Below are 23,848 nucleotides of genomic sequence, written 5' to 3' on the forward strand. Positions count from 1 at the left end.
TGACACCACACCCAGCTAAATTTTGTATTTTTAGTAGAGACAGAGTTTCACCATGTTGGGCAGGCTGGTCTCGAACTCCTGACTTCAGGTGATCTGCCTGCCTCAGCTTCCCAAAGTGCTGGGATTACAAGTGTGAGCCACCATCCCTGACTAGTGTCAACTATTATTTACTGAACACTCTTATTTGTAGTTTCTATGACTTAGTGGGCAGAATACTCTAAGTAGAAAGTATTCCTAGCTTAAGTTTCAAATCTAACAAGCCATCAGATCTCAAAGTTTCTGGTCTCTCATATTTATATAAATTTTATTTCCTTAAGATTTTCTATATTTAAACTCTTTAAAATGCAGCATATTCTTATTTCACTCTCATTAACAGATTATATCATTATTATGTGTTTATGTGAATATTTGCTTAACATCTAACTCTACCATTAGATTATAGTTCCTTGTGGGGAGGGACTTCATTTTATTCACCATTGTATTTATAACCAGTGCCTAACAAGGTGCTTTGCATTAGAGGTGTTTAAATGTTCACTTAACAAATTAAATCATGAATGATAATGGAAAAAATAGGCATTTTCTTCCAAAGTACTACTATAATTTGCTGTGTGAGATTCTTGGCATCAGTAGCTAAATTTGAAGAGGTTTTGGTCATCAGAATTCTATTTAGTATAACTTTTGGCATATTAATATTAATTTACTGATCAGTAAGTTAGCTTTCCTCAAACAGGGAAGAAAAGTAACAATTCTCATAATTTTTTGTTCTTTTTCATGATACGTATATGTATAAAATATCAATCATAGAATCCCAGATTGGAAGGGACTTTCTAAGTAATTGAGGTCAATTTCTAAAATCCTTGTAATATTTTATTATTTTAAACAAATATTTATTAATGTTTTTCTATATACAAAACTAGAAAAGAACTAGATCCAGATCTTGCCCTCATAGTGCTCAGTGTAGTGATGAAGATTAAAATACATAAAATAAATAAATAAAATATCATATTTTATATATTCAGAAGAAAAGGAGATTACTTCCAGCAGGGGAAGAGGGGAGGTAGAAAACTTTGAGGAAGAAGCAATATTTCAATTTGGATCCTAAAAGAAAAATATCTGTTCTTGCAAAGATGAAGGGTGAGAAAAGCTTTCTGAACAGAGAAAATAGGATAAGCACAGAAGTAGAAATGCAGACAACTCAGAAATAATAAATGGCACTGTTTTTAGTGGAGCATTGACTACATGAAAGGAAATAGTGGGGTACAAGTTATAAAGTCGTTTGTTGAAGTTCTCAAATGCCAGATTTGTAGTTTGGATTTTTTCTTGAAACCATAGAGTTTTTGACTAAGAGTGACATGATCAGAGTCTTCAGTAAAATTAATTGGGCCTCACTGAGAAGGATGGATTGAAGTGAGGAGGCAAGAATTTCAGTAAGAAGTTGTACAGTGGTTCAGGCAAGAGATAATGAGGGCCTAAGGAACAAGCTGCCTCTCAAATTTCATCTATGACCATTTTCTCCTTGGTTTCATACTTCAGCTATGAAAATCTTCCTTTGGTTCTCAAATATAGCAGACTCATTTCTGATTTTTGGTCCTTGCACTTGCCTAGAAATCATTTCTCCCTGATTTTCAGATAGCTGGCTGTTTCTTTTCATAATTCAGGACTTAGCTCAAGTATTATCTTTTCTGAAAGGCCTTCCCTGACCAACTAGTTTTCAGACATTGTTTCTTCAAGTTACTCTTTATTACATCACTCTATTTTCTTTTCATAAAACATGTATCACCATCCTAAACTGGGTTTATTTAGTTATTTAATATCTGCTTTCCCAAGTAGACCATAAGCTCCATGAAAGCAGAGATTTTGCCTTATTTATCATTGTATCCATACCATGTAGAACACTGCCTGACAGATAGTATGCCCTCAATATTTGTGTTTTGTTTTGTTTTTGAGATAAGAGTTTCCCTCTGTTGCCCAGTCTGGAGTGCAGTGGTGCACTCTCAGCTCACTGCAGCCTCCACCTCCCAGGTTCAAGCGATTCTTCTGCCTCAGCTTCCCGAGTAATTGGGGGAGCCACCACACCTGGATGATTTTTGTATTTTTAGTAGAGATGGGGTTTCCCCATTTGGCCAGGCTGGCCTTGAACTCCTGACCTCAAGTGATCTGCCCTCCTTGGCCTCCCAAAGTGCTGGGATTACAGGCATGAGCCACCACACCCAGTCCCCCAATATTTGTTAAATAAATAAATAAATAAATAACAAATGAACTCTATGGGTTGAATATGTAGGAAATAAAATAAAGTTTACTAAGTTGGATTCTAGGGTCAGATGACCTGGTTTTGAATCCCAACCTGGAAATTTCCTAGGTATACAATCTTTACTAAGTGTCAAGCACTTAGAATAGTGCCAGGGACATAGTAAGTCCATGTAAGTGATAGGCATAGTTATTATTAATAAATGACATAGAACTTATGTTTGATACAGTGAATAAAAGTAACATTATATTCTTCATTTCTAGAATCTAGCAGTAGTTACTAGCTTTTAAATTTGATTTTTATATTTGCCACAAATACATGCCTTCTGCAAAAAAAGTAGAGGTAAAAATAATTGAAAAAAATGTAGCAACAGTTTTAATTTTTTCTCATTACTTATTTCTAGGTGAAGGAAAAGCAGGAATCAGAACTGAAACTCAAATCATTTGCTCCTCCATATGTATGTAATGTGACATTTTAAACTTATGCTAATTTTTAACTTACAGCACTGCTTTTAATTACAAACTAACTTTTAAAATTTCCTATATGTTTTAGGCTCTTCAACCAGAATTATATTTGCTTCCTATAATGGACCATTTAGGAAATGTTTATTCACCATCATCAACAGTTATTTTAGATGAGCGGCAGACTAATAATGGTGTTAATGAGGCTGATGGAACAATCCACAGACCAATTAGTGTAACTTTGTTCAAGGAGGAACTTGGAAGAGATCCCAGTTTGTTAGAAAACACTTTGAAAGCGCTTCCTAACAAGAATCAGGAAGCAGGTGATTTTAAACTGGAATGGGAAAAAGAAAGAGGCTATTATAGTACATTTTAGCAGTAAGTCTGTAAGCAAACCCTGAGCAAACCTAGCCTTACAAATATAGGCAGTATAAAAAGAAAGCTACAATTCCACTTGGGGATTTCTAAAAAAATAATTTTGCCAGATGGGAGGAAAAGAAAACAATTTAAGTACTATGTTAAAATAAAAACAAAATCAAAATAGTTACAGCACTTAAATGAACATTACCACCTTCTTTTTTAATAAAGTAGTTTTAGATAAAAGTAAAGCTACAGGGGAAGAGAAAGGAAAGATGACTGCGTAAAACTTTGATATGACTCAGAGACCAGAAGGGTCAGGAAAACAGTATCAAACCAACACAACAACAACAAAAACAAAACTTTAATGTTGGGGAACATATGTATTTCAAATAATGTTAAAATTTTTATCTGATTACACCTATCAATTTACTAATAATTACTAATAATTTGATTCTTCAAAAGTGATAGGGGCCAGGAGTGGTGGCTTATACCTGTAATAAGCACTACAGGAGGCCAAGGTAGGTGGATAACTTGAGCCCAGGAGTTTGAGACCAGCTTGGGCAACATGGCAAGACCCTGTCTCTATAAAAATTGAAAAGTTAGCCAGGTCTGGTGGCACATGCCTGTAGTCCCAGTTACTCAGGAGACTGAGGTGGGAGGATTGCTTAAGCCAGGGATGGGGAGGTTGCAGTGAGCTGAGATCGCACTATCAGCCTCCAGCCTGGGTGACAGAAAGAGACCCTGTCTCAAAAAAAAAAACAAGGTAGGTAATTTAAAATGTTTACATAAAAATTAAACTCAGGCTGGGCGTGGTGGCTCACTCCTGTAATCCCAGCACTTTGGGAGGCCGAGGCGGGCAGATCACGAGGTCAGGAGATCGAGACCATCCTGGGTAACATTGTGAAACCCTGTCTCTACTAAAAATACAAAAAATTTGCCGGGCATGGTGGCAGGTGCCTGTAGTCCCAGCTACTCAGGAGGCTGAGGCAGGAGAATGGCGTGAACCCAGGAGGCAGAGCTTGCAGTGAGCTGAGATAGCACCACTACACTCCAGCCTGGGTGACAGAGCGAGACTCCGTCTCAAAAAAAGAAAAATTAAAATTAAAATTAAACTCACTGAGCATCTAACCGGTGTCAAGTAATAAACAGTAAATATTAAATGCGCCTAAGATGAAAGCAAGTACTAACTTTGGAAGACTGTTGGGTTTAGCATAAATTTAGAATACAAGAAATGTAACTGATTAAGAACTACTATATTGTACAGCTTTAATAGATGTCTTTAGTCAACATCTGGGGGATGCATTTCATTTGTAAATGTTTAGTATATCTGCTTTTCCTTCACAGTTTATTTTTTAATGTAATATGGTAAAATAGTTAAAAGTTAAACTAATTTTTTTCCTATTGATTCTTAGACTATAGTCAACTTTATTTATATGCTTTAAATGAGAGGACAGTGTGTTCAATTTTAAAAGTTCTAGAAACATCAGTAAGTATAAGGAAGAAAATAAGTATAAAGTATAGTTTTACTAATAAATGTAAAGAAGAAAATAAAGACTGACAATAATTTTACTACTCAGAGATTACTACTACTTAGAATTCTGATGTATATTCTTCCAGTTATTTTTTAGTTCTTGTATATAAATAATATGTTTTTATTTTTCAAAAATGAAGACACATAGACTCTGAAAGCCTTTTTTATTTTAAAATATAAACATTTCATATCAATAAATATAGATCTATGTCATTATAGAATTCCCTATGTCACAATTTACTTCCCCAACCCTTTATTAATGTTTCTGTTATCATGTATAGTGCAATGAGCAACATTTTTTTTTCTTTTTTTTTTTTTTTGAGACGGAGTCTCGCTCTATTGCCCGGGCTGGAGTGCAGTGGCCGGATCTCAGCTCATTGCAAGCTCCGCCTCCCGGGTTTACGCCATTCTCCTGCCTCAGCCTCCCAAGTAGCTGGGACTACAGGCGCCCACCACCGCGCCCAGCTAGTTTTTTGTATTTTTTTAGTAGAGACGGGGTTTCACCGTGTTAGCCAGGATGGTCTCGATCTCCTGACCTCGTGATCCGCCCGTCTCGGCCTCCCAAAGTGCTGGGATTACAGGCTTGAGCCACCGTGCCTGGCTTTTTTTTCTTTTTGAGATGGAGTCTCGCTCTTTGCCTAGGCTGGAGTGCAGTGGCACAGTCTCAGCTTGCTGCAACCTCTCACTCCCAGGTTCAAGCAAATTTTCTGCCTTAGCCTCCCTAGTACATGGGACTACAGGTGCACACCAACATGTCCAGCTAATTTTTTGCATTTTTAGTAGAGATGGGGTTTCACCATCTTGGCCAGGGTGGTCTCAAACTCCTGACCTCAGGTAATCCACCCACCGTGGCCTCTCAAAGTGTTAGGATTACAGGCGTGAGCCACTGCTCCAGGCCAGAGCAACACTTTTCTAAATGCAGTTTCGTGCATTTGTCCTATTATTATTTTTAGAAGTTTAACTGCTGTTTCTAAGGTAATGTAGTATTGTTGTCATTGTTCCTAGACCTTCCAACCTTGTGTGTTTTTCTCTGGTCATACTTCTTCCTTCTCCAGTAGAGATAACTACTACTTTGATATTCGTGGTAATCGTTTTCTTGTTTTTCTTTTGCTTTCTGTATTTTGAAGCTCTGTTATTAGGTGCATGCATATTTAGGATTATTATGTCTTCTTGATAAATTGACCCCTATTTCATGTAATGTTTCTCTTTATCTCTGGTGGTAGTACTTATTTTGAATTATTTTCTTAACTTTAATTTGTGGTTTATCTTTTTACTCTATGATTCTTTTGATCATAGGAATTCCTTGTAGTTTTACAACTGAGATATATATCCCTTGATAATATAGTTTAGTTATGTCTGTTTTGAATTTTATTTATGTATATCATTTTGAACTTGAGTAAGAGAAACTCAACATTGTAAGAGTCAACCATACCGTCACATGTGACACTATTTATTTTCATTGTTGTGCTATTCCATTTTATATTCATACAATTTATTTACATTACAATTTATTTGTCTATTCTATGGCTGATGAACATTTGGTTTGTTTGCAGCTTGGGACTATTATAAATATCCTGTTATGTACATTTTTGTACACAAGTCCTAAATGTGCATGTGCAAGAGAATTGGCATTGTTTGTTGTTAATGTTCATGTACATGTTCAACTTCACTAAACATCCATGTGTTTTCCAAAGTGATAGTACCCAGCAGCAATGTCTAAAAGTTCCTGTTGAACGATAATCTTGTCATTATGTCATATATTTTCTGTCTTCTTGTTTCTCTGCTCCACATTCTGGAAAAAATAAAGAATGAGGTAGTATAGATTTCTTCCAAATGCATTTCCGTTATCCCAAAATATCTGATTTCAAATGGCACCTTTACCACACTATATATATAAATATATATATATATTCATATCTATATTCTTATACATACAAGACCACTTTCAGACTTTATCCATCTTCTGAACTAGTACTGACATTAATATTTTTTATATATCTGACAGGGTGATTTCCCATTCAGTATTATTATTCTTTATTGTGAGGTTCAAAATTGGATATCATATGTGAAACTGCTTTGTATCTGTAAATCGCCACACAAACAAATATAAATAATTTTTTCAATAGTTTTGGTTTGAACTTTTATTTCCTCTGTGGTTTATTTGTCATTTTGTTGGAAAGAAATCCAGTTTTTAAAAATTTTTATAAATAGTATAAACTCTTTGAGGACAAGGATTTATTGCTACTTACTCAGAGTCAAACACAGTGCCTAGACCACAGTCCTGAATAAATATTTGTTGAAAATTAATAACTGTCTTAACATATCAATGAGTAAATATGTAATCAATTACTGTGTTCTTAGACAGTAACTGTAATGGTACAAAAATGATAACAGATGCTATCCCTTTTGCAACATGACATTTTAGAGAATAAATTTATAATAAATAATAAAGTTTGGGGAGAATGTAGGTAATATGTTTTTGTTTTTGTTTTAAGAGGGAGTCTCGCTCTGTTGCCAGGCTGGAGTACAGTGGTGCGATCTTGGCTAACTGCAACCTCCACTCCCGGGTTCCGGCAATTCTCCTGCCTCAGCCTCTTGATAGCTGGGATTACAGGTGCCTGCCACCACACCCAGCTCATTTTTGTATGTTTAGTAGAGACGGGGTTTCTCACGTTGGCTAGGCTGGTCTCAAACTCCTGACCTCAGGTGATCCACCCGCCTCAGCCTCCCGAAGTGTTAGGATTATAGGCGTGAGCCACTGCGCCTGACTGAAACCTAAACTTCTTTTTTTTTTTTTTGGAGACGGAGCCTCGCTCTGTCCCCCCAACTTGAGTGCAGTGGCACAATCTCGCCTCACTGCAACTTCTGCCTCCTGGGTTCAAGCGATTCTCCTGCCTCAGCCTCCTGAATAGCTGGGATTACAGGCACACGCCGCCACGCCTGGCTGATATTTTTGCATTTTAGTAGAGACAGGGTTTCACCATGTTGACCAGGCCGGTCTTGAACTCCTGAGCTCAGGCAATCCGCTGGCCTGGGACAGGCAGTCCGCCCATCTCGGCCTGCCAAAGTGCTAGGATTACAGGCGTGAGCCACCACGCCTGGCCAAGCCTAACCTTAAGATGACATAGAGAACTCTTCAAACCCAGGGCTACAGCGTATGGCCATGGAGATTGTTTAGTGCCTATCTCCAGAAGGCCTCCTTCTCATAGATCGTGATATGAATGAAGCTTTCAGGATTTACTTAATGTTGGGGTTAGTTCAGTAATTTTTATCTATTATTATTAGTAGTAATACTACTGTTATAATAGTATGAGATTAGGAAAGGGAGGGAGAGAAGTACTATGAACTGGTACTTCTGGAGAGGTAGGTAGCAACTTGAGCTACAAGAGCCTTGCTTGCAAAGCTAAAGAGTTTAGTAGGTAATGGGAAGCAATCTGAAGTTTTTAACTGAGTGGCATGATTGGATTTTAGTTCTAGAAAAACAACTTAGGTGACAAGATGGAAAATAGACTTAGGGACTAAGAAAATGGCAATGGGATATAAATCAGAACTTAAAGTCAAGAAACTTCTCAGGATTGGACAGTGTGCTAGGTGCTTTCCGTGCATTACGCCATTTTAGAGATAAGGAAAGAGAAGTTAGAGAAATAACTTACCTAAAGTCATACATGTTATGGCCATGCCAGGACTTGAGCTCTTGTGTGTCTGACTGAAGCCCATGCTTTATAACACTGTGCTAGAGTCATACTGAACTTTTCATTATGGATAAAAATGCTCCACACAAAATGCTCCTTGTACATACCATATTCTTTGCTTAAATTCCTCCTGCTCCCTTCTTTGCCACCAAACAGCTCATAGTTCAAAACTTAGTTTCACAGTTATCACTCCCTTTTCTGTGACTGTATCATATTTTAAACATATATTTGCTGGAGTTCTCAAAACACTGAGGTCTACATTATTGTTTCTTTTTATGGGTGGGTAGGGAGAGTTGTAGTTTACTATTAGCTTTTATACATTTGGTACGTCCATTTTTTATTCATTTTGCATTATATAGATCTTTTCTGTTTTTTTGTTTCGTTTTGTTTTGTTTTGTTTTGTTTTTTGTTTGAGACAGGGTCTCTTTCCAGCCTAGGCTGGAGAGCAGTGGCACAATCTCGGCTCACTGCAGTGTCTGCTTCCTGGATTCAAGCTATTCTCCTGCTTCAGCCTCCCAAGTAGCTGGGATTACAAGTGCATGCCACCACACTTGGCTAATTTTTGTATTTTTAGTAGAGATAGGGTTTTACCATGTTGGCCAGGCTGATCTTGAACTCCTGACCTCAAGTGATCTACCCACCTCGCCCTCCCAAAGTCCTGGAATTACAGACGTAAGCTGCCACACCCAGCCTCCGTTTGTTGTTCTTAAGTGACAATGTCAATGCCAGGTGGGTAATAAATTGTAGCAGCCAAACAAAAACTAATATGGGCTCCATGTCGCACAATATTGTGGCAAGTCTTTTTTGTTTGTTTGTTTGTTTTGTTTTTGTTTGAGACAGGATCTTGCTCTGATGCCCAGGTTGGAGAGCAGCAGTGTGATCATGGCTCACTGTAGCCTCGACCTTCCAGGATCAAGATATCCTCCCACCCCAGTCTCCCAAGTAGCTGGGAACACAGGCATGCACCACCATGCCTGGCTAATTTATTTTTGTAGAGTTTTTAAAATTTTTGTAGAGATGTTGCTCAGGCTGGTCTTGAACTACTGGGCTCGAGATACCCTCCTGCCCAGCCTCCCACAGTGCTGGGTTTACAGGCATGAGCCACCATGCCCAGCAACAACCCTTGTAAAATGACTTTCACATATTAATTTGGCTCACTTATTTTTTTCTGAATTAAAAAAGTTGATTTCTCCAAGGGAAAAAAATCTGCATTAATACTGCCAGGTTCATGGATCTTTTGTTTATATAGACCATGTAAAACATTAGTGTTAATATTTCAAAGATGGATTGTGTAGTTTTTCTATATTAAGAAATGCTGTTAAAATGAAGGGAGATTTTATCAATGCAAATGTATGTGAAATAAAAATGACATTTTATGTTCTGTATTTATACCAGCATTTTCCAGAGAAGGTTCCCCAGAACACTGTTTCAAAAACTGCTTTGGCAAATTGTTTGTAAAGACAATTAAGGCCGAACGCGGTGGCTCATGCCTGTAATTTCAGCACTTCGGGAGGCCAAGGTGGGCATATCACCTGAGGTCAGGAGTTCAAGATGAGCCTTGCCAACCTGGTGAAACCCTGTCTATACTAAAAATACAAAAATTCGCTGGGCGTGGTGGCACATGCCTGTAATCCCAGCTACTTGTGAGGCTGAGACAGGAGAATCACTTGGACCTGGGAGGCAGAGGCTGCAGTGAACCAAGATTGCACCACTGCACTCCAGCCTGGACGACAGAGCAAGTCTCTATCTCAAAAAAAAAAAAAAAGACAATTAAATTTCAGGAAACCCCCATCTTACCTACCCCCTCTTGAAGACTTAATTGTACACAGAGACAGACAAACCCTTCAATCGGAGTGAAGTGTGTGTAGGGGATTGTGTTGCTGTTTGATGTTGCTTAATTCAACATTTCCCAAGCTGAATTAACCAAATAATTTCCTTTTCACATAAACTAATATTTCATGAAATTCACTTTGGAAACTGTTGACTTGTATCCCTATAGGAAAGTACATGGGGATTCTGAAATCTACGATAAGATTATAATGTATAGGTATAAAAACAAAAGTTTATTTTAGTATTTTCTTAACATTCTGAACTTTATTTGCCATGGATGACCATCAACATCAGCTGGGGGAAAAGTCACTGCAGAAAAAAGCCAGATTGCAAAAAATCAAATTAGAAATTCTGAGTTGCCAAGATCATTGGAAGATTCAAATAATGATTGCTTTGGCACCAAAAAAAGGTAATTAGTATAGATGCTGATTCCACATGCCATAATCTAAACAATAAGAAAAAGAGTAAGATATTCAGAGTACTGTTATAAAGACTTTTACTTAAAGATATGAGTGAAATTAGTGATATTTTAATTAAAATTATCTTGATTCAGATCTTTACTATTTTTTTGCTAACATTCCTCTCCAAGATAATGAGGGATGATTCATAGCTTAAATTTATTTCTATTGTAATACTTTTATCATTGGGACAACTTGATGACAGAAAAATTTCTTTGTTTCCCTTCATTAGAAGTAATTATCCTGCCTCTCTTAAGTTCTTGGTTATACGTAAACTAATCAATATGCTTGATTTTCACACTGGTATCATTTCATTCAAAATTGTAGTAGTTAGACAAGAGTTTTACACAGTCTTTTGAAATTAAGATAAGGGTTTTTATAAACAGTTATTCACAAAAGAACAATAAACAAATATGTTTCTAAAATTTCAAGTAATTTTATCTTGCTGTAGATATTGAACTAGAATTTAGTTATAATATAGTGAAATATGATTTTATTACTCATACTAAATTGTAGCTTTACATGGATTACTAATGAGTCTGAAAGAACATATGATAATGGTCTCAGGCTGACTTTGAAAATTTTCAATATTTGTGTTTACAGAATATCAAATAAAATACATAAAATATGAAAAGCTAATATTCATGGGATCATGTTTTAATGACTTTCAAACCTGTCATTTCCTTTAAGTCAGTGTCTTTGGGAAAATGAAGATGATACAGCTATCAGTAGAAGACAGGACAATCAGGTACTATTTTAAATTTTTTGTTTAAATATGGTATTGCAACACTATAATATTTTTACTAAGATTAAAGTGAATCTGCAGATTAAAATGTCTAAGTTTTCCAGGAACATACTTCTAATATTATCAATAGTAGATCAATTTTTCTGTTTTTATAAATAAGGTAACAATATGCCCAAATGAGAAGGGGGAAAGTTATCCACCAATACCTTTTTGGATTATCTTCTCAAATTTTATTACTAGTTTTAAAGATACATCAAACTGCACTTAACTAGCAGCTTTCAGAGCTAATTTGTAATTTAATATATTAATACCTGTACTTGATTAACTTGTCTCTTTAGAACGGAATTATATAATGTGTTAAGAAGCAGTATAGTAGTAAATTGTTTATGTTATAGTTACTAGCTGTGTGATCTTGGGTATGTTACCTAATTTGAATTGCGCTGGGTTAAATGAGTTAATGAACACTATTCACATCACCAGTTTATTCTCAAGAAATGATGGAAAGACTAGGAGAATTTTGCAGATATTTGCAGGATGAATTTAGGACAGTCTTAAGAATAACAATACTAATTTTAATAATAGCTATCAATGAGTATCAACTACCAGGCACTATTCTAAGTATTTTACACATACTGACTCATTTAATCCCCATAAAGGAAACTCCATGAGATAGGTTATAGTTATCATTTCCGTTTTGCAGATGAGGAAACTGAGGCACAGAAAGGTTCCATGGCTTTCCCAGGTCATACATATAGTTAGTAAGTACTAGAGCTGGGCTTAGATCCTAAATAGTGTACACTGGCTTCAGAGTTCATAGTCTTAATCATTTTAATAACTACGTACCTAAATAATACTACTAATAACATAGCAACAACCAATTAGATAGCATTTATTAAGCCAATCACCGTTCTAAATGCTTTATGTATGTTAATTCATTTAATTCAACAACTATTTGTGGAGGTACTGTTATCCTTATTTTCAGATGAGAAAATTAAAACAGAAAGTTACATTAATGTTTCCATGGTTATGTCTTTCATACTCATTGGACAAAATTCCAACCATAGTTAATAAACCACAAACTTCAAATGAGTCTTTAATTCTGCCAACAAATATACTACATTTTCTTGGTCCATTACTATTCTTCTAGATACCTCTGTCATACTTTCTCCTCAAACAATCAAGACCTCCTTTCCCTTGCACTCTCAGTGATAATTTTTGTTAAATAGAGGTAATTTGAAGAGAACCACTAATCTCAAAATTTTATGTGCAGAATTAGGTTGGGATTGTGGTTCAGTTGAGATCCTCAGATACCCACTTCCTACACCATTTGTTAAGACTTTATTTTTCCTATTGCATTATTCAAAACTCAGTTGACTCTATAAGATCTAGGACAACTTCTAGCCTCCCTTTCTGCTCAATGATTTTTTTTTATCCTTATGCCAATACCACATTATCTTCATTACTAAGGCTTTATAGCAGTTATTGTTATCAGATAGCGTAAGATTTCCAAGTTAATTTTTTTCAAGATCATTTTGGTAATTCTAGATTCTTTGTGTTTTCGTATAAATTTTAGAATCAGCTTGTCAATTTCTTACCACAAGACTACTGGAATTTTGAGTGAAATCACTGTGAATCTGTCAATCAATTTGGGAGGAAAACTTATATCCTAACTGTACTGAATCTTCTAATCTATGAACACAGTATATTTCTCTATTTATGTCACTAGTTTCTTTCAGCAGTGTCTGTGGTTTTAGTGTATTGCTCTTAGATCTTTTAATATTACATTTATTTTTAGGTATTTGGTATTTTTGAAGCTTCTATAGAATGGTATTTTATAATTTTTATTTTCTAATTGTTGGTAATTTATAGAAATTGATTTTTATACATTGAACTTGTCTATTGAGATTTTGCTAAATTCAATTAATTCTGTCAGGTTTTTTTTGTAGATTCTTCAGAACTTTCTACATACATATTCATGTCATCTGTGAATAACAACAGTTTTACTCTTTCTTTCTATTTTTGTCATGAATTAAGTGTTTTTTCCTCCAGCTTTCTGAGTGTGAGAAGCTGTAATGGCAATAACAATGATGGCTTCTTACTTTCAGCATAGTTCTGGTGATGGCCTCAGCAGTGGTAACTTCACTAATGGAAACATCATTTTAGGAGACCAGACCTAGAACCTGCTCCTCCAGTGTTTCTGATACACTTGATTTCCTTTATTACATTTCTTCCTGCTTAAACCTGCACTGAAATGATTCAGTATTTGGTACAGAAAGTGTGATATGGGCCAAAAACTTTTACAAATGAGAATCTCAGACTGATTATTGCAAAAGAACTGCAATATTTTGTTAATTTGTGCTGGTAGAAACTTAGAGAAATATTATTGGGAATAGATTCAGAGCAGGAATGAAAGAATATAACTTTAAATTGGCTCAAGTTTAATAATATGGATACACTTATCAGAGATTCTGGATTTAATGTGCTAGCTCCAGCAACTGTGAGTGGTAAAAAACATTTTGCTAAATTGAGTGAGGCTGACAGAAACCTGGACAATATGGTGGTTCATACTGAGTAAATTTAGAATGCCAGGAATTTCTTGTTAAAAAGTAGAGCAAGAAATCTAAAGACTTTGGGAAATAAAAATGTTAAGAGAAGATTTATATCCACTTACTTCTTTAACCAGACATTGGGGAAATATATTGGAAAAGCAACCCCAGAATTCTTTGAAAAAACCTTACAGTGGCTGTTTTGTGTCACATGAAATGAAGACAAGACTATACTTGATTTCTTTTGTTTTTGTTTTTTTTTTTGGAGACGGAGTCTCACTCTGTTGCCCAGGCTGGAGTGCAGTGATGCCATCTCAGCTCACTGTAACCTCCACCGCCCAGGTTAAAGAGATTCTCCTGCCTCAGCCTCCCGAGTAGCTGGGATTATAGGCACCTTCTACTGCACCCAGCTAATTTTTGTAGTTTTAGTAGAGACAGGGTTTCATCATCTTGGCCAGGCTGGTCTTGGACCCCTGACCTCATGATCCACCTGCATCGGCCTCCCAAAGTGCTGAAATTACAGGCATGACCCACTACGCCTGGCCTACTTGATTTCTTTAGAGATGACAGTATCCCTGATAGAAGCCAATTTACAGCATTTTACTATATAAGAGAAAACAGTACCAGAGTGATCATAAGGATGTATGATTAAGAAATCCTTGACAATAGTTAATTGCCAAGGTGTCCCTAAGACTAATCATGATGTTCCTGAGACTGAAGTGGATAAGCGTACCAGTAAGCTATTGATCTGTATAACCAAAAGTTATTTTTAGTCTTCATAAATAGACATCTGCCTTGAATAACCACATGAATATTCACATCTTCTTATTAAATTACTAGACCTTAGCCAGTTTACATACCCAGAACTTATTGAGTGAAGGGGAGGCCAGGTATCCTTGAGGAAAAACCCTGTCACTCAGCCACAAGTATGGACTAAATTTCCTTACCTTCCTAAATTTCCTTTACCTTCCTTAAGGGGATGAGAGGTTGTTTACCCAGATGACTACAATGGGGAAAGGGAGGTACCCTTACTTTTCAGGATTCATGGCAATGGCTTTGATGTGATTCTGATCCTTAGGGACCTGAATAACTCTGTGTTCCACCAACAGGGTGGAGGTTTAGAGGGGTCAGATAATAAGTGAAGTTTTGGCTAAATCAGTATTCTGGTGTGCTGAATGACTTTGCAAATTCTCCCTGTAGTCATTTCCTTAATTCATGAATGTATACTTTGAAGGACTTACTCAGCAAATGTCAGAATCCTCATAATGCCTCCCTGATGCGTGCAGCATGGGCAATAAGGAATGTTATAGTAGAGAGGGCCAAGTGAAATATGATGGAATGGCCTATTCCCTACCAAAATAGTAAACCAAAGCATTACCAACCTCCTGGAGGAACTGTGAGTTTTGTGCCATGATCAAAACTTGAAAATGGCAGAAAAGGTGATTCCTATCATAGCCACATTAAACTCACCTAGTTGGTCTGTGCAGAAGATTAATGGGCCTTAGTGTCAGGTGTAACAATTGTAGCTGCTACTCTTTACATCATCTCTTTATTAGAACAACTTATTACAGCCTGATGCTCCTATTATGCCATTCTTAATCTGGAAAATGCTTTTTTCTTCATCCCAATTAGCAGAGAAAACCAAAAGTAACGAATAGGAACAGCAGTAGACCTTCACTGTTTTGCCTAAGGGCTGTGTCAATTCTGGCTCCTTGTAATAATCTAGTTTATAGACAACTTGACCATACCATGACCCCCTTGGACCTGATTAACAGGAAATACCAAATAATCTAGATACCTTAGGTAAGACATATGTTTATTAGGGGGTAGGAGATACGCTGCAAGAAAATTCAGGAGTCGATCAATTCAGATAAATTTCTGGGAGCTCCATGGTCTGCGACATATTGAGGTATCCCCTTGCCCCAGCTACCATTGAGAATGAGAAAAAGCACTTTATGGACCTTTTTTGGAATTTGTAGAGAGATTTACTGCATTTGGATGTGCCGCTCTATTTTTTTTTTAAACCAAGAGAATCAGAAGCCTGCCAACCTTTGAGTGGAACCTCAACAAGAGAAGGCTTGTAAGTTGATCCCAGAGGGATTGCAAGCAATGCTGCCACTTGTGGGGTTTTTGGTTTTGGTTTTGTTTTGATACAGGGTCTCATTCTGTCGCCCAGGCTGGAATGCAGTGGAGCGCTCACAGCTCACTGCAGCCTTGACCTCCCAGACTCAATCCATCCTCCCACTTCAGCCTCCTGAGTAGCTGAGACTACAGGCACATGCCACCACACCCAGCTAATTTTTGTATTTTTTGTAGAGTTGGGGTTTCTCCTTGTTGCCCAGGCTGGTCTCCAACTCCTGGACTCAAGCAATCAGCCCTCCTTGGCCCCCCAAAGTGTTGGGATTATAGGCATGAGCCACTGCACCCAGCCCACTAGTGGTTTAATGTCTGTCCAGATTATCCAATGATGCTTGATGTATAGTAGATTGGAATACTGAATGGAGTCTGTACAAGCCCTCGTAAGAGAATCACAGCTCTAAGCCCTTGGATTTGGGAGCAAAGGCATACCATCTTCAGCAAATAATTGTTGTTATATTGTGCTGGATACTTTTATTGTTTCCAAATTTTACCTATTATAAAGAGCACACACAAGAGAGGAATATATACTTGTGTATAGAATTGCTGGAAAATGCCTATCTGTAACTTAAACAATGCCAAAATATATTCCAAAACAAATTTACACTGCCACTAGGAATCCAGGACATTTCCTGTTACTCTGCATCCTCAATAATACATACTGTCTTCACATTTTAAAATGTTTTGCACTCTGGTGGATGCTTAATGCTATTTAACTGTGGTTTGAATTTTTTAATTTCCCTGGTTACCCTTATATTTTATGGATCCCATTTTGATAACCATTTTGTGGGGGGATTACTTGTTTTAAGTATTTCTATTGGGTTGTCTGCCATTTATTTCTGGTTAGTAGGAGTTTTTAATATGCTCTAGAAGATAGTCTGTTGATGTTTATGTGTGTTGCAAATATCTCCCTCTACTTTGTGGCTTGTCTATGATTTACCTTGCTGAATACATTAAGTATTCCATATTCTTAATTTTTTCCACATTCTCTATGTCTTGGACTGAGAGTGGTATGTTAGAATCTCCTTTTATTACTGCGTTACTGTTTATGCTTATACCTCCTGTGGTTTCTGCTTTATGTGTTTCTATATATTATTTGGCACAAAGTTGTTCTTATGTGAATATTATTACTTTTGCATTATGAAGCATCTTTCTTCAGCTCATTTAATGCCTTTTTAGCCTGAATTCTTCCTTACTGCATATCAAAATACTCTGCTTTCTTTTTGTTTGCATTTATTTGATATTCTCCATTCTCGACTCCCCTCGTTTTTATCTGCCTTTCTGAGTCATTTTGTTTTAGATAAATCTCTTATGTATAGCCTAGCGTTGGGTTTTGCTTTGTAAGCTAGTCTGAAAGTCTTTTTTATTTAGTTAGATGAGTTATGTCCATTTATATAATTAATATGACATGTTTAATCTCAGATTTGTCATTTTATTTTATATTTATGCTCTGACCCCTCCTTGTTATATTTGAGGCAATCAGAAAACTTGTTCTACTTTCACCTTTTTCCCTCCCTTTTCTTCTCGTTTATTTTCAGTTTGTGTTATTTCTACTTTGTCAAACAATACAACATTTTTGTACTGTTCACTTAGTCCTATCCCCTCACTTTTGTTTTAGTCTCAGAACTATAATTAAATATGTTCAACACTTAACTGCCAATTATTTTGCAGAAGATTTTTCAGTGATTTCTTGGTTGGATGAAACTCAACCTATACTAGGAAAAGATCCTGAGCACAATATTCCCTTAGTTCTTGCACATTGAAAACTTTCTCTAAAGCAAGGATGGGCAGACTAAAGTCTGCATCATGCTTAGTAAGGCCTGTGAGCTAGGAATGTGTTTTATGTTTTTAAAGAGTTGAAAAAAAGAGGAATATATGACAGAAACCATATGTGGCCCACACATATTTATTTACTCTCTGGCCCTTTACAAAAAAAGTGTGCTAATGCCTGCTCTAGAGCCTTCATACTTTACTACTTGAAGGATAGCTTGAATGGCTATAAAATCCTTGGCTTATTTCCCTTGAGTTTCTTGTAAATGTTGCACTACTGATGTCTTGCTTTATATGTTACTGTTTAGCAGTGTGATGCCAACTTGATTTTCTTTTCTTTGTAAACTGACTTGAGTATTTTTGCCTGGAAGGTCAGAGAATTCCTTTAATGTGTAATAGTTTTAGCAGGCTATATCTCAGTTGAGAATTGTAGGTCAGATTTTTCTAGGTACACAGTGGGCCCTTTCAATATGAAAATCAGAAATCAGACATTGTTTTATTTCAAGGATGTTTTCTAAAATTATAATTTAAATAGATCTGTTTCATTGTTTTGTTTTGTTTCTCTTTCGGGGCAACAATTAGTCTTATCTTAGATCTTTTTTACCTTTATATCTGCCACTTTCATTCTGATCCATTTTACTCTTTTCATTATGTTTCACTTTCTTGGCTCCTTTTATTTCTATTCTGTGTTTTTCTTACTATATATTTGGTCATATATGTTCCATCTTGGACACCTGCTAATTTATTCATTTCTGAGACAATTTCTTTTTCTTTATTTCTTGAGTTTGGTCAATTTTCATTTCACACCTTCCTATTGTTTTCCATTTTTATTACAAATTTTAAAATTTCTGTTTTATAGTGTTCATTAATATCTGCAAATGCTTAGTTAATTATTTGTAATCTATGTTGGGAGCATTGTTAAGTTTTTCTCTGCTTCATGGTTGTGTTTGTTTTGATTTACTGCTCAGTTTTGAGGTTTTCTTCATAAGTAACTGTGTGAGTGCTAGATTATTTTACAGATGTTCATATTTATTTGCGTTGGATTTTTCCATTATCAGTAATAACAGGTGTTCTTACAGAGGAACAGGGAGTGAGTGGTGTTTTGGTGGCTTACTGTGTTTCTTAAATCAGGAGCACCCTCTTCTGTTACTGACTGTAGTGAAATGCAGTTATTATTATTTTTTTAATTTTAATTTTAATTTTTTTGAGATGGAGTCTCACTCTCTTGCCCAGGCTAGAGTGCAATGGCACGATCTCAGCTCCCTGCAACCTCCGCCTCCCAGGTTCAAGTGACTCTTCTGCCTCAGCCTCCCGAGTAGCTGGGATTACAGACACCCACCACCATGCCCGGTTCATTTTTGTATTTTTGTAGAGATGGGGTTTCACCATATTGGCCAGGCTGGTCTCGAACTCCTGACCTCAGATGATCCGCCTGCCTTGGCCTCCCTAGAAATGCAGCTATTTATGTTTCTTTTTTTTTTATGTAAATGGGGCCTTTTGGGGAAATGGGTGTGTTTTCTTTGGATTCTTTTCCACTAGCTTAGTTCAGTGGAGCTCTTGCCTTGGCTATTTTCTTATTTTTTCTTACCAAACTGGCTCCCAAGGACATATCTCCCTTCCAAAGCATTTTCTTCTCTCCCAGAAGCTATGTCTTCCCATGATTACTGCCTCTGACTCCCTGTGTTTTTCAAATCCTTTCTTTTGAATTCCTCATAGAATCTACCAGGTTTTTTTTGTTTTGTTTTGTTTTTGCCTATTTTTCCACTTCAGGTAGAGCCCTCTCTTTCCAGGCTAATTCGTGATTGGTATTTCCTATTATTTATATACAGTGCTGACACATAGTCCACATCTGACTCTCTGCTCAGATGTGGGCTCCTTACCACACTCTGATCTAGTAGTCTTTATTTCCTCACTTATAGGTAAAGGATTCTGTGCCCAAGTTATGTTGTAGGCATAAATTTGGGTGGTTTTACTTGGCTTCTTTTTATGGTAGTTTGGAAGATTTGTGGAGCAATTCTGATATAGGTGGCTGCCATTATCCTGTGTGATCTCAACTCTACAACATAACAAAATAAATAAGCTAGAAAAATAATGCAGTACTCTGCCCTTTATCTATCGTTCCAAGACCCCCCGTGGATGCCTGAAAACACAGATAGAACTCAACCCTATATATACTATATATACTGTATTTTTCCTATACATATATACCTATGACAAAGTTTAATTTATAAAGTAGGCACAGTAAACAATAACAAAAACAATAATAATAAAATAGAACAATTATAACAATATACTATTATAAAAGTTACGTGACTGTGGTCTCTCTCTCTCTAAAAATATCTTATTGTACTGTACTGTGGGTAACTGAAAGCACAGAAAGTGAAACTACAGATAATGGGGACTAACTGTAAGACAAACAAAGTAAAAGTGAGAGCTTGATGAAGATACAAGTGAAAACTAATGAGGTACAGAAGCATAACTGAAAAAATTCAAGATCAATAAAGTGATAGTGGGACAAACATCAACATGGTAAGACTTGAGGTAATTTATCAGAAAAGGGTAGATATTAGACTGTTCTCGCACTGCTATAAAAGAAAAAAACCTGAGACTGGGTAATTTATAAAGAAAAGAGGTTTAATTGGCTCATGGTTCTGCAGGCTTGTACAGGAAGCATGGCATCATCTGTTTCTGGGGAGGCCTCAGGGAGCTTTCAGTCATGGTGGAAGGCAAAGGGGGAGCAAGGCTAGAGCAGGAGGAAGGGGTGGGGGAGGTGCCACACACTTTGTAAATGATCAGATCTCACGAGAACAAATTCACTATCAGGAGAACAGTATCAATGGGGAAATCTGCCCCCATGATACAATTACCTACCACCAGGCCCCACTTCCAACACTTAGGGATTATAATTTGACATGATATTTAGATGGGTACACAGATCCAAATCATATCAGGTAGAAACACAAAAATTAGGAAAGATGGAGGCAATAGAAACACAAACACAGAGGAGATAAGATATATTAGAATAAAATGTAAAATTATCTGCTAAAATTTGACATGTGACAGAACTACCTATTTTCTAAGCAAATATAATCAAAATTGACTCAAGATGAAAACAGTATCAGTAGCCATCTTAGAAAATATTTAAAGTTATCATAACAGGTAACTGAGACCAGAAATCTTGGAAGGAAATCATGTTTAGAAAGAAAAATAACAGATTTTTTTTAAAATTTTAAGTTTGAAGTACTTGTATATAATGTCCAAGTAATAGAATACAGAGACTGGAACATGGGAGAGAATCTGTAACTATAAATACAAAATTTGGAGTTCATCACCACTACATAAAAAGAATGCATTATCAAATACCAATGGGCAAGTGAAAAAAGAATGTGACAGTCCAGCCGATCTTACTCATTTCATGTTTGCTTACAGATAGGTGAAAAAGAGTACATCACCCTACCAGATCACCCTTCACTTCATTGTCAACCTGTTCTTTCTTCAAGAATAATTGATATCTCTTTATTACCAACTGAAAGTAAGTACAGTGCAATCATAAGTACAGATGATTCTGTGAGGTAAAGTAAATAATGTTAATGGGGAGTTATTGTTTAATGGGTATAGAGTTTCAGTTTGAGAAGTTAAGTTCTGGAGATGGGGTGGTGGTGGTGATGGTTTCACAACAATGTGAATGTACTTAATGCAACTGAACTGTACATTTAAAAATAGTTTAAATGGTAAATTTTGTTATGTAATATGTTCTACTATAATAAAAAAGTTAAATTATAGGAATTTTATTTTTATTTTTATTTTTATTTTTTTAGACAGAGTTTGACTGTGTTGCCCAGGCTAGAGTGCAGTGGCGCAATCTCGGCTCACTGCACCTTCCGCCTCCAGGTTCAAGCATTCTCCTGCCTTTGCCTCTGTGGTCACTGGGACTACAGGTGCCCACCACCACACCTGGCTAGGCTAATTTTTGTATTTTTAGTAGAGACGGGGTTTCACTATGTTGGCCAGGGTGGTCTCAAACTCCTGGCCTCAAGTGATCCACCCGCCTTGGCCTCCCAAAATGCTGGGATTATAGGCATGAGCCACAGCACCTGGCCCAGGAATTTTATATTTATTTATATGTTTATACATATGTTTATATTGTATAATTTTATATTTATACATATGTTTAGTCACCAACATTATTTCATTTTAAAATATATATTCTGGCCAAGCATGGTGGCTCATGCCTATAATCCCAGCACTTTGGGAGGCTGAGGTGGGTAGATCACAAGGTCAGGAGTTCGAGACCAGCCTGGCCAACATGGTGAAACCCCATCTCTACTAAAAATACAAAAAAAATTAGGTGTGGTGGCAGGTGCCTAAATATATATATATATTCTAAAATACACGTTTTCTATGTACAATTTAAGTACAATAATTTTGAATCCCGGATACATTTACCAAAAGAGTTAAACCAAAGCATATCAGCATAACTGCTTGAGCTTTACCTAGTTTCTACACATATATGAAATGCAGTATAAAACACACTATTTTATAAATCCCCTTATATATCACTCTTGGAAACTGAAATGACTCCTTTGCATTTTCCACATGGTAAATGCTATACTGTAGCAAGAAAAACAGTTTGGGATAAAATTTATTCTTGCTGCTTTAGACATTTTTAAGTTTTACACTCCATATTTTAGGATATGAGCCATCTTTCAGCTTTGAGACATTGACAAATATGAGTTATAATCTCTTTAGGAGAGAAGATTATCAAACAAATGAAACAAGTAAAGGAAGAAAGAAGGTATCTGGAAAGAAATAGAGAAGAACTAGTAAACACAGTTGAAAAGCTATTTGAACAAAGCAAATTAAAACGATATCATGGTAAAGTTTATTACATACCTTTTATCACTATAAAGAAAACTTAAGTTTTACAGAATTAATCCTTTTAGAATAAATAAAGTTATAATTAATATTTACGGTTTTACTATTTTAGTTTAAGTGGTACATGATTAAGTTCAATATAGAAAACATGAAATTATTATTCAACTCTATACAATAAATGCTTTACATAGGGTTTTAAAATTAAAACAAATATTTTCATAACTGAAACTCATTTACTTGTTTATTAATTCTTCTATTCATTTACCAAATCCCTGTTGAATCTGGCCACTATTCTAAGGGCTTAGGAAACACTATTAAGACAGACACAATCTTGTCCCTGCCCACATAGATCTTACAGTCCAGTGGGGAAATGATAAGCAAGTTAAGCATTAATGATACATCCTTGCCAGTGCAGTGGCTCATGCCTGTAATCCCAGAACTTTGGGAGGCCGAGGCAGGCGGATCATTTGAGGTCAGAAGTTCGAGACCAGCCTGGCCAGCATGGCGAAACTCTGTCTCTACCAAAAATACAAAAATTAGCCTAGCCGAGTGTGGTGGTGGGCACCTGTAGTTCCAGTGATTGCAGAGGCTAAAGTAGGAGAATGCTTGAACACAGAGGCGGAAGTTGCAGTAAGCTGAGATTGTGCCACTGCACTCCAGCCTGGGTGACAGAGCAAGACTCTGCCCCCAAAAATATATATATATATATATAGTTATGTAATATGTTCTACTACAATAAAAAAGTTAAATTATAGGAATTTTATTTTATTTTACCTGACTCTGTTGTCCAGGCTACAGTGCAGTGGCATGATCTCAGCCACTATGATAAAGGAATTACAAAGTTCTGTGGATAGGAATATAAAGGAAGAACACCTAAATTAGATGGAAGAGATCAAGAGAGGCTTCCAGGAAAAGTGTTGGATATGCTAGGATCTAAAGTATGCTTCTTGGCTCTAGGTCTTTGGCCATGCTTTTCCCTCTGCCATCTACTTCTCCTCTTACCTTGAGGTACCCTCTTCCCAGTTTACCTGCCTATTTGCTATTAGTCATTCAAGAGCACCTTATATATTACTTACTGTAGAAGACTACTTTGAGTCCCTTGGACTCTTCTGTACTTAATTTTTTGGTATGTGTGTGTGTCTGCCTTGCTCTTAAAAGTCAGTGAATGAGGGAAGTTAAGTAAGTTTTCTTGCAGT

At 36.4% G+C, this 23,848-nt stretch overlaps 2 protein-coding genes across 3 annotated transcripts in view; one reads left to right on the forward strand and one right to left on the reverse strand.

Moving 5' to 3' along the window:
- Nucleotides 1–23,848, forward strand: part of SPATA1 (spermatogenesis associated 1) — a 50,008-nt gene that overhangs the window by 17,659 nt on the left and 8,501 nt on the right. For both annotated transcript variants that reach the window (XM_033225427.1, XM_033225428.1), the window contains exons 5-10: nt 2,652–2,705; nt 2,801–3,032; nt 10,417–10,531; nt 11,271–11,328; nt 21,207–21,309; nt 22,527–22,652. In XM_033225427.1, coding sequence (XP_033081318.1) covers nt 2,652–2,705; nt 2,801–3,032; nt 10,417–10,531; nt 11,271–11,328; nt 21,207–21,309; nt 22,527–22,652 — 688 coding nt within the window. The remainder of the gene's footprint in view (nt 1–2,651; nt 2,706–2,800; nt 3,033–10,416; nt 10,532–11,270; nt 11,329–21,206; nt 21,310–22,526; nt 22,653–23,848) is intronic.
- The window catches only part of CTBS (chitobiase), a 44,330-nt gene continuing 26,577 nt past the window's right edge, over nt 6,096–23,848 (reverse strand). Inside the window, exon 7 of the mRNA XM_033225430.1 lies at nt 6,096–6,392. Coding sequence (XP_033081321.1) covers nt 6,354–6,392 — 39 coding nt within the window. The 3' untranslated portion in view covers nt 6,096–6,353. The remainder of the gene's footprint in view (nt 6,393–23,848) is intronic.

The sequence above is a fragment of the Trachypithecus francoisi genome, unplaced genomic scaffold (assembly GCF_009764315.1).
Source record: "Trachypithecus francoisi isolate TF-2019V2 unplaced genomic scaffold, Tfra_2.0 Lachesis_group12, whole genome shotgun sequence".
NCBI classification, from domain to species: domain Eukaryota; kingdom Metazoa; phylum Chordata; class Mammalia; order Primates; family Cercopithecidae; genus Trachypithecus; species Trachypithecus francoisi.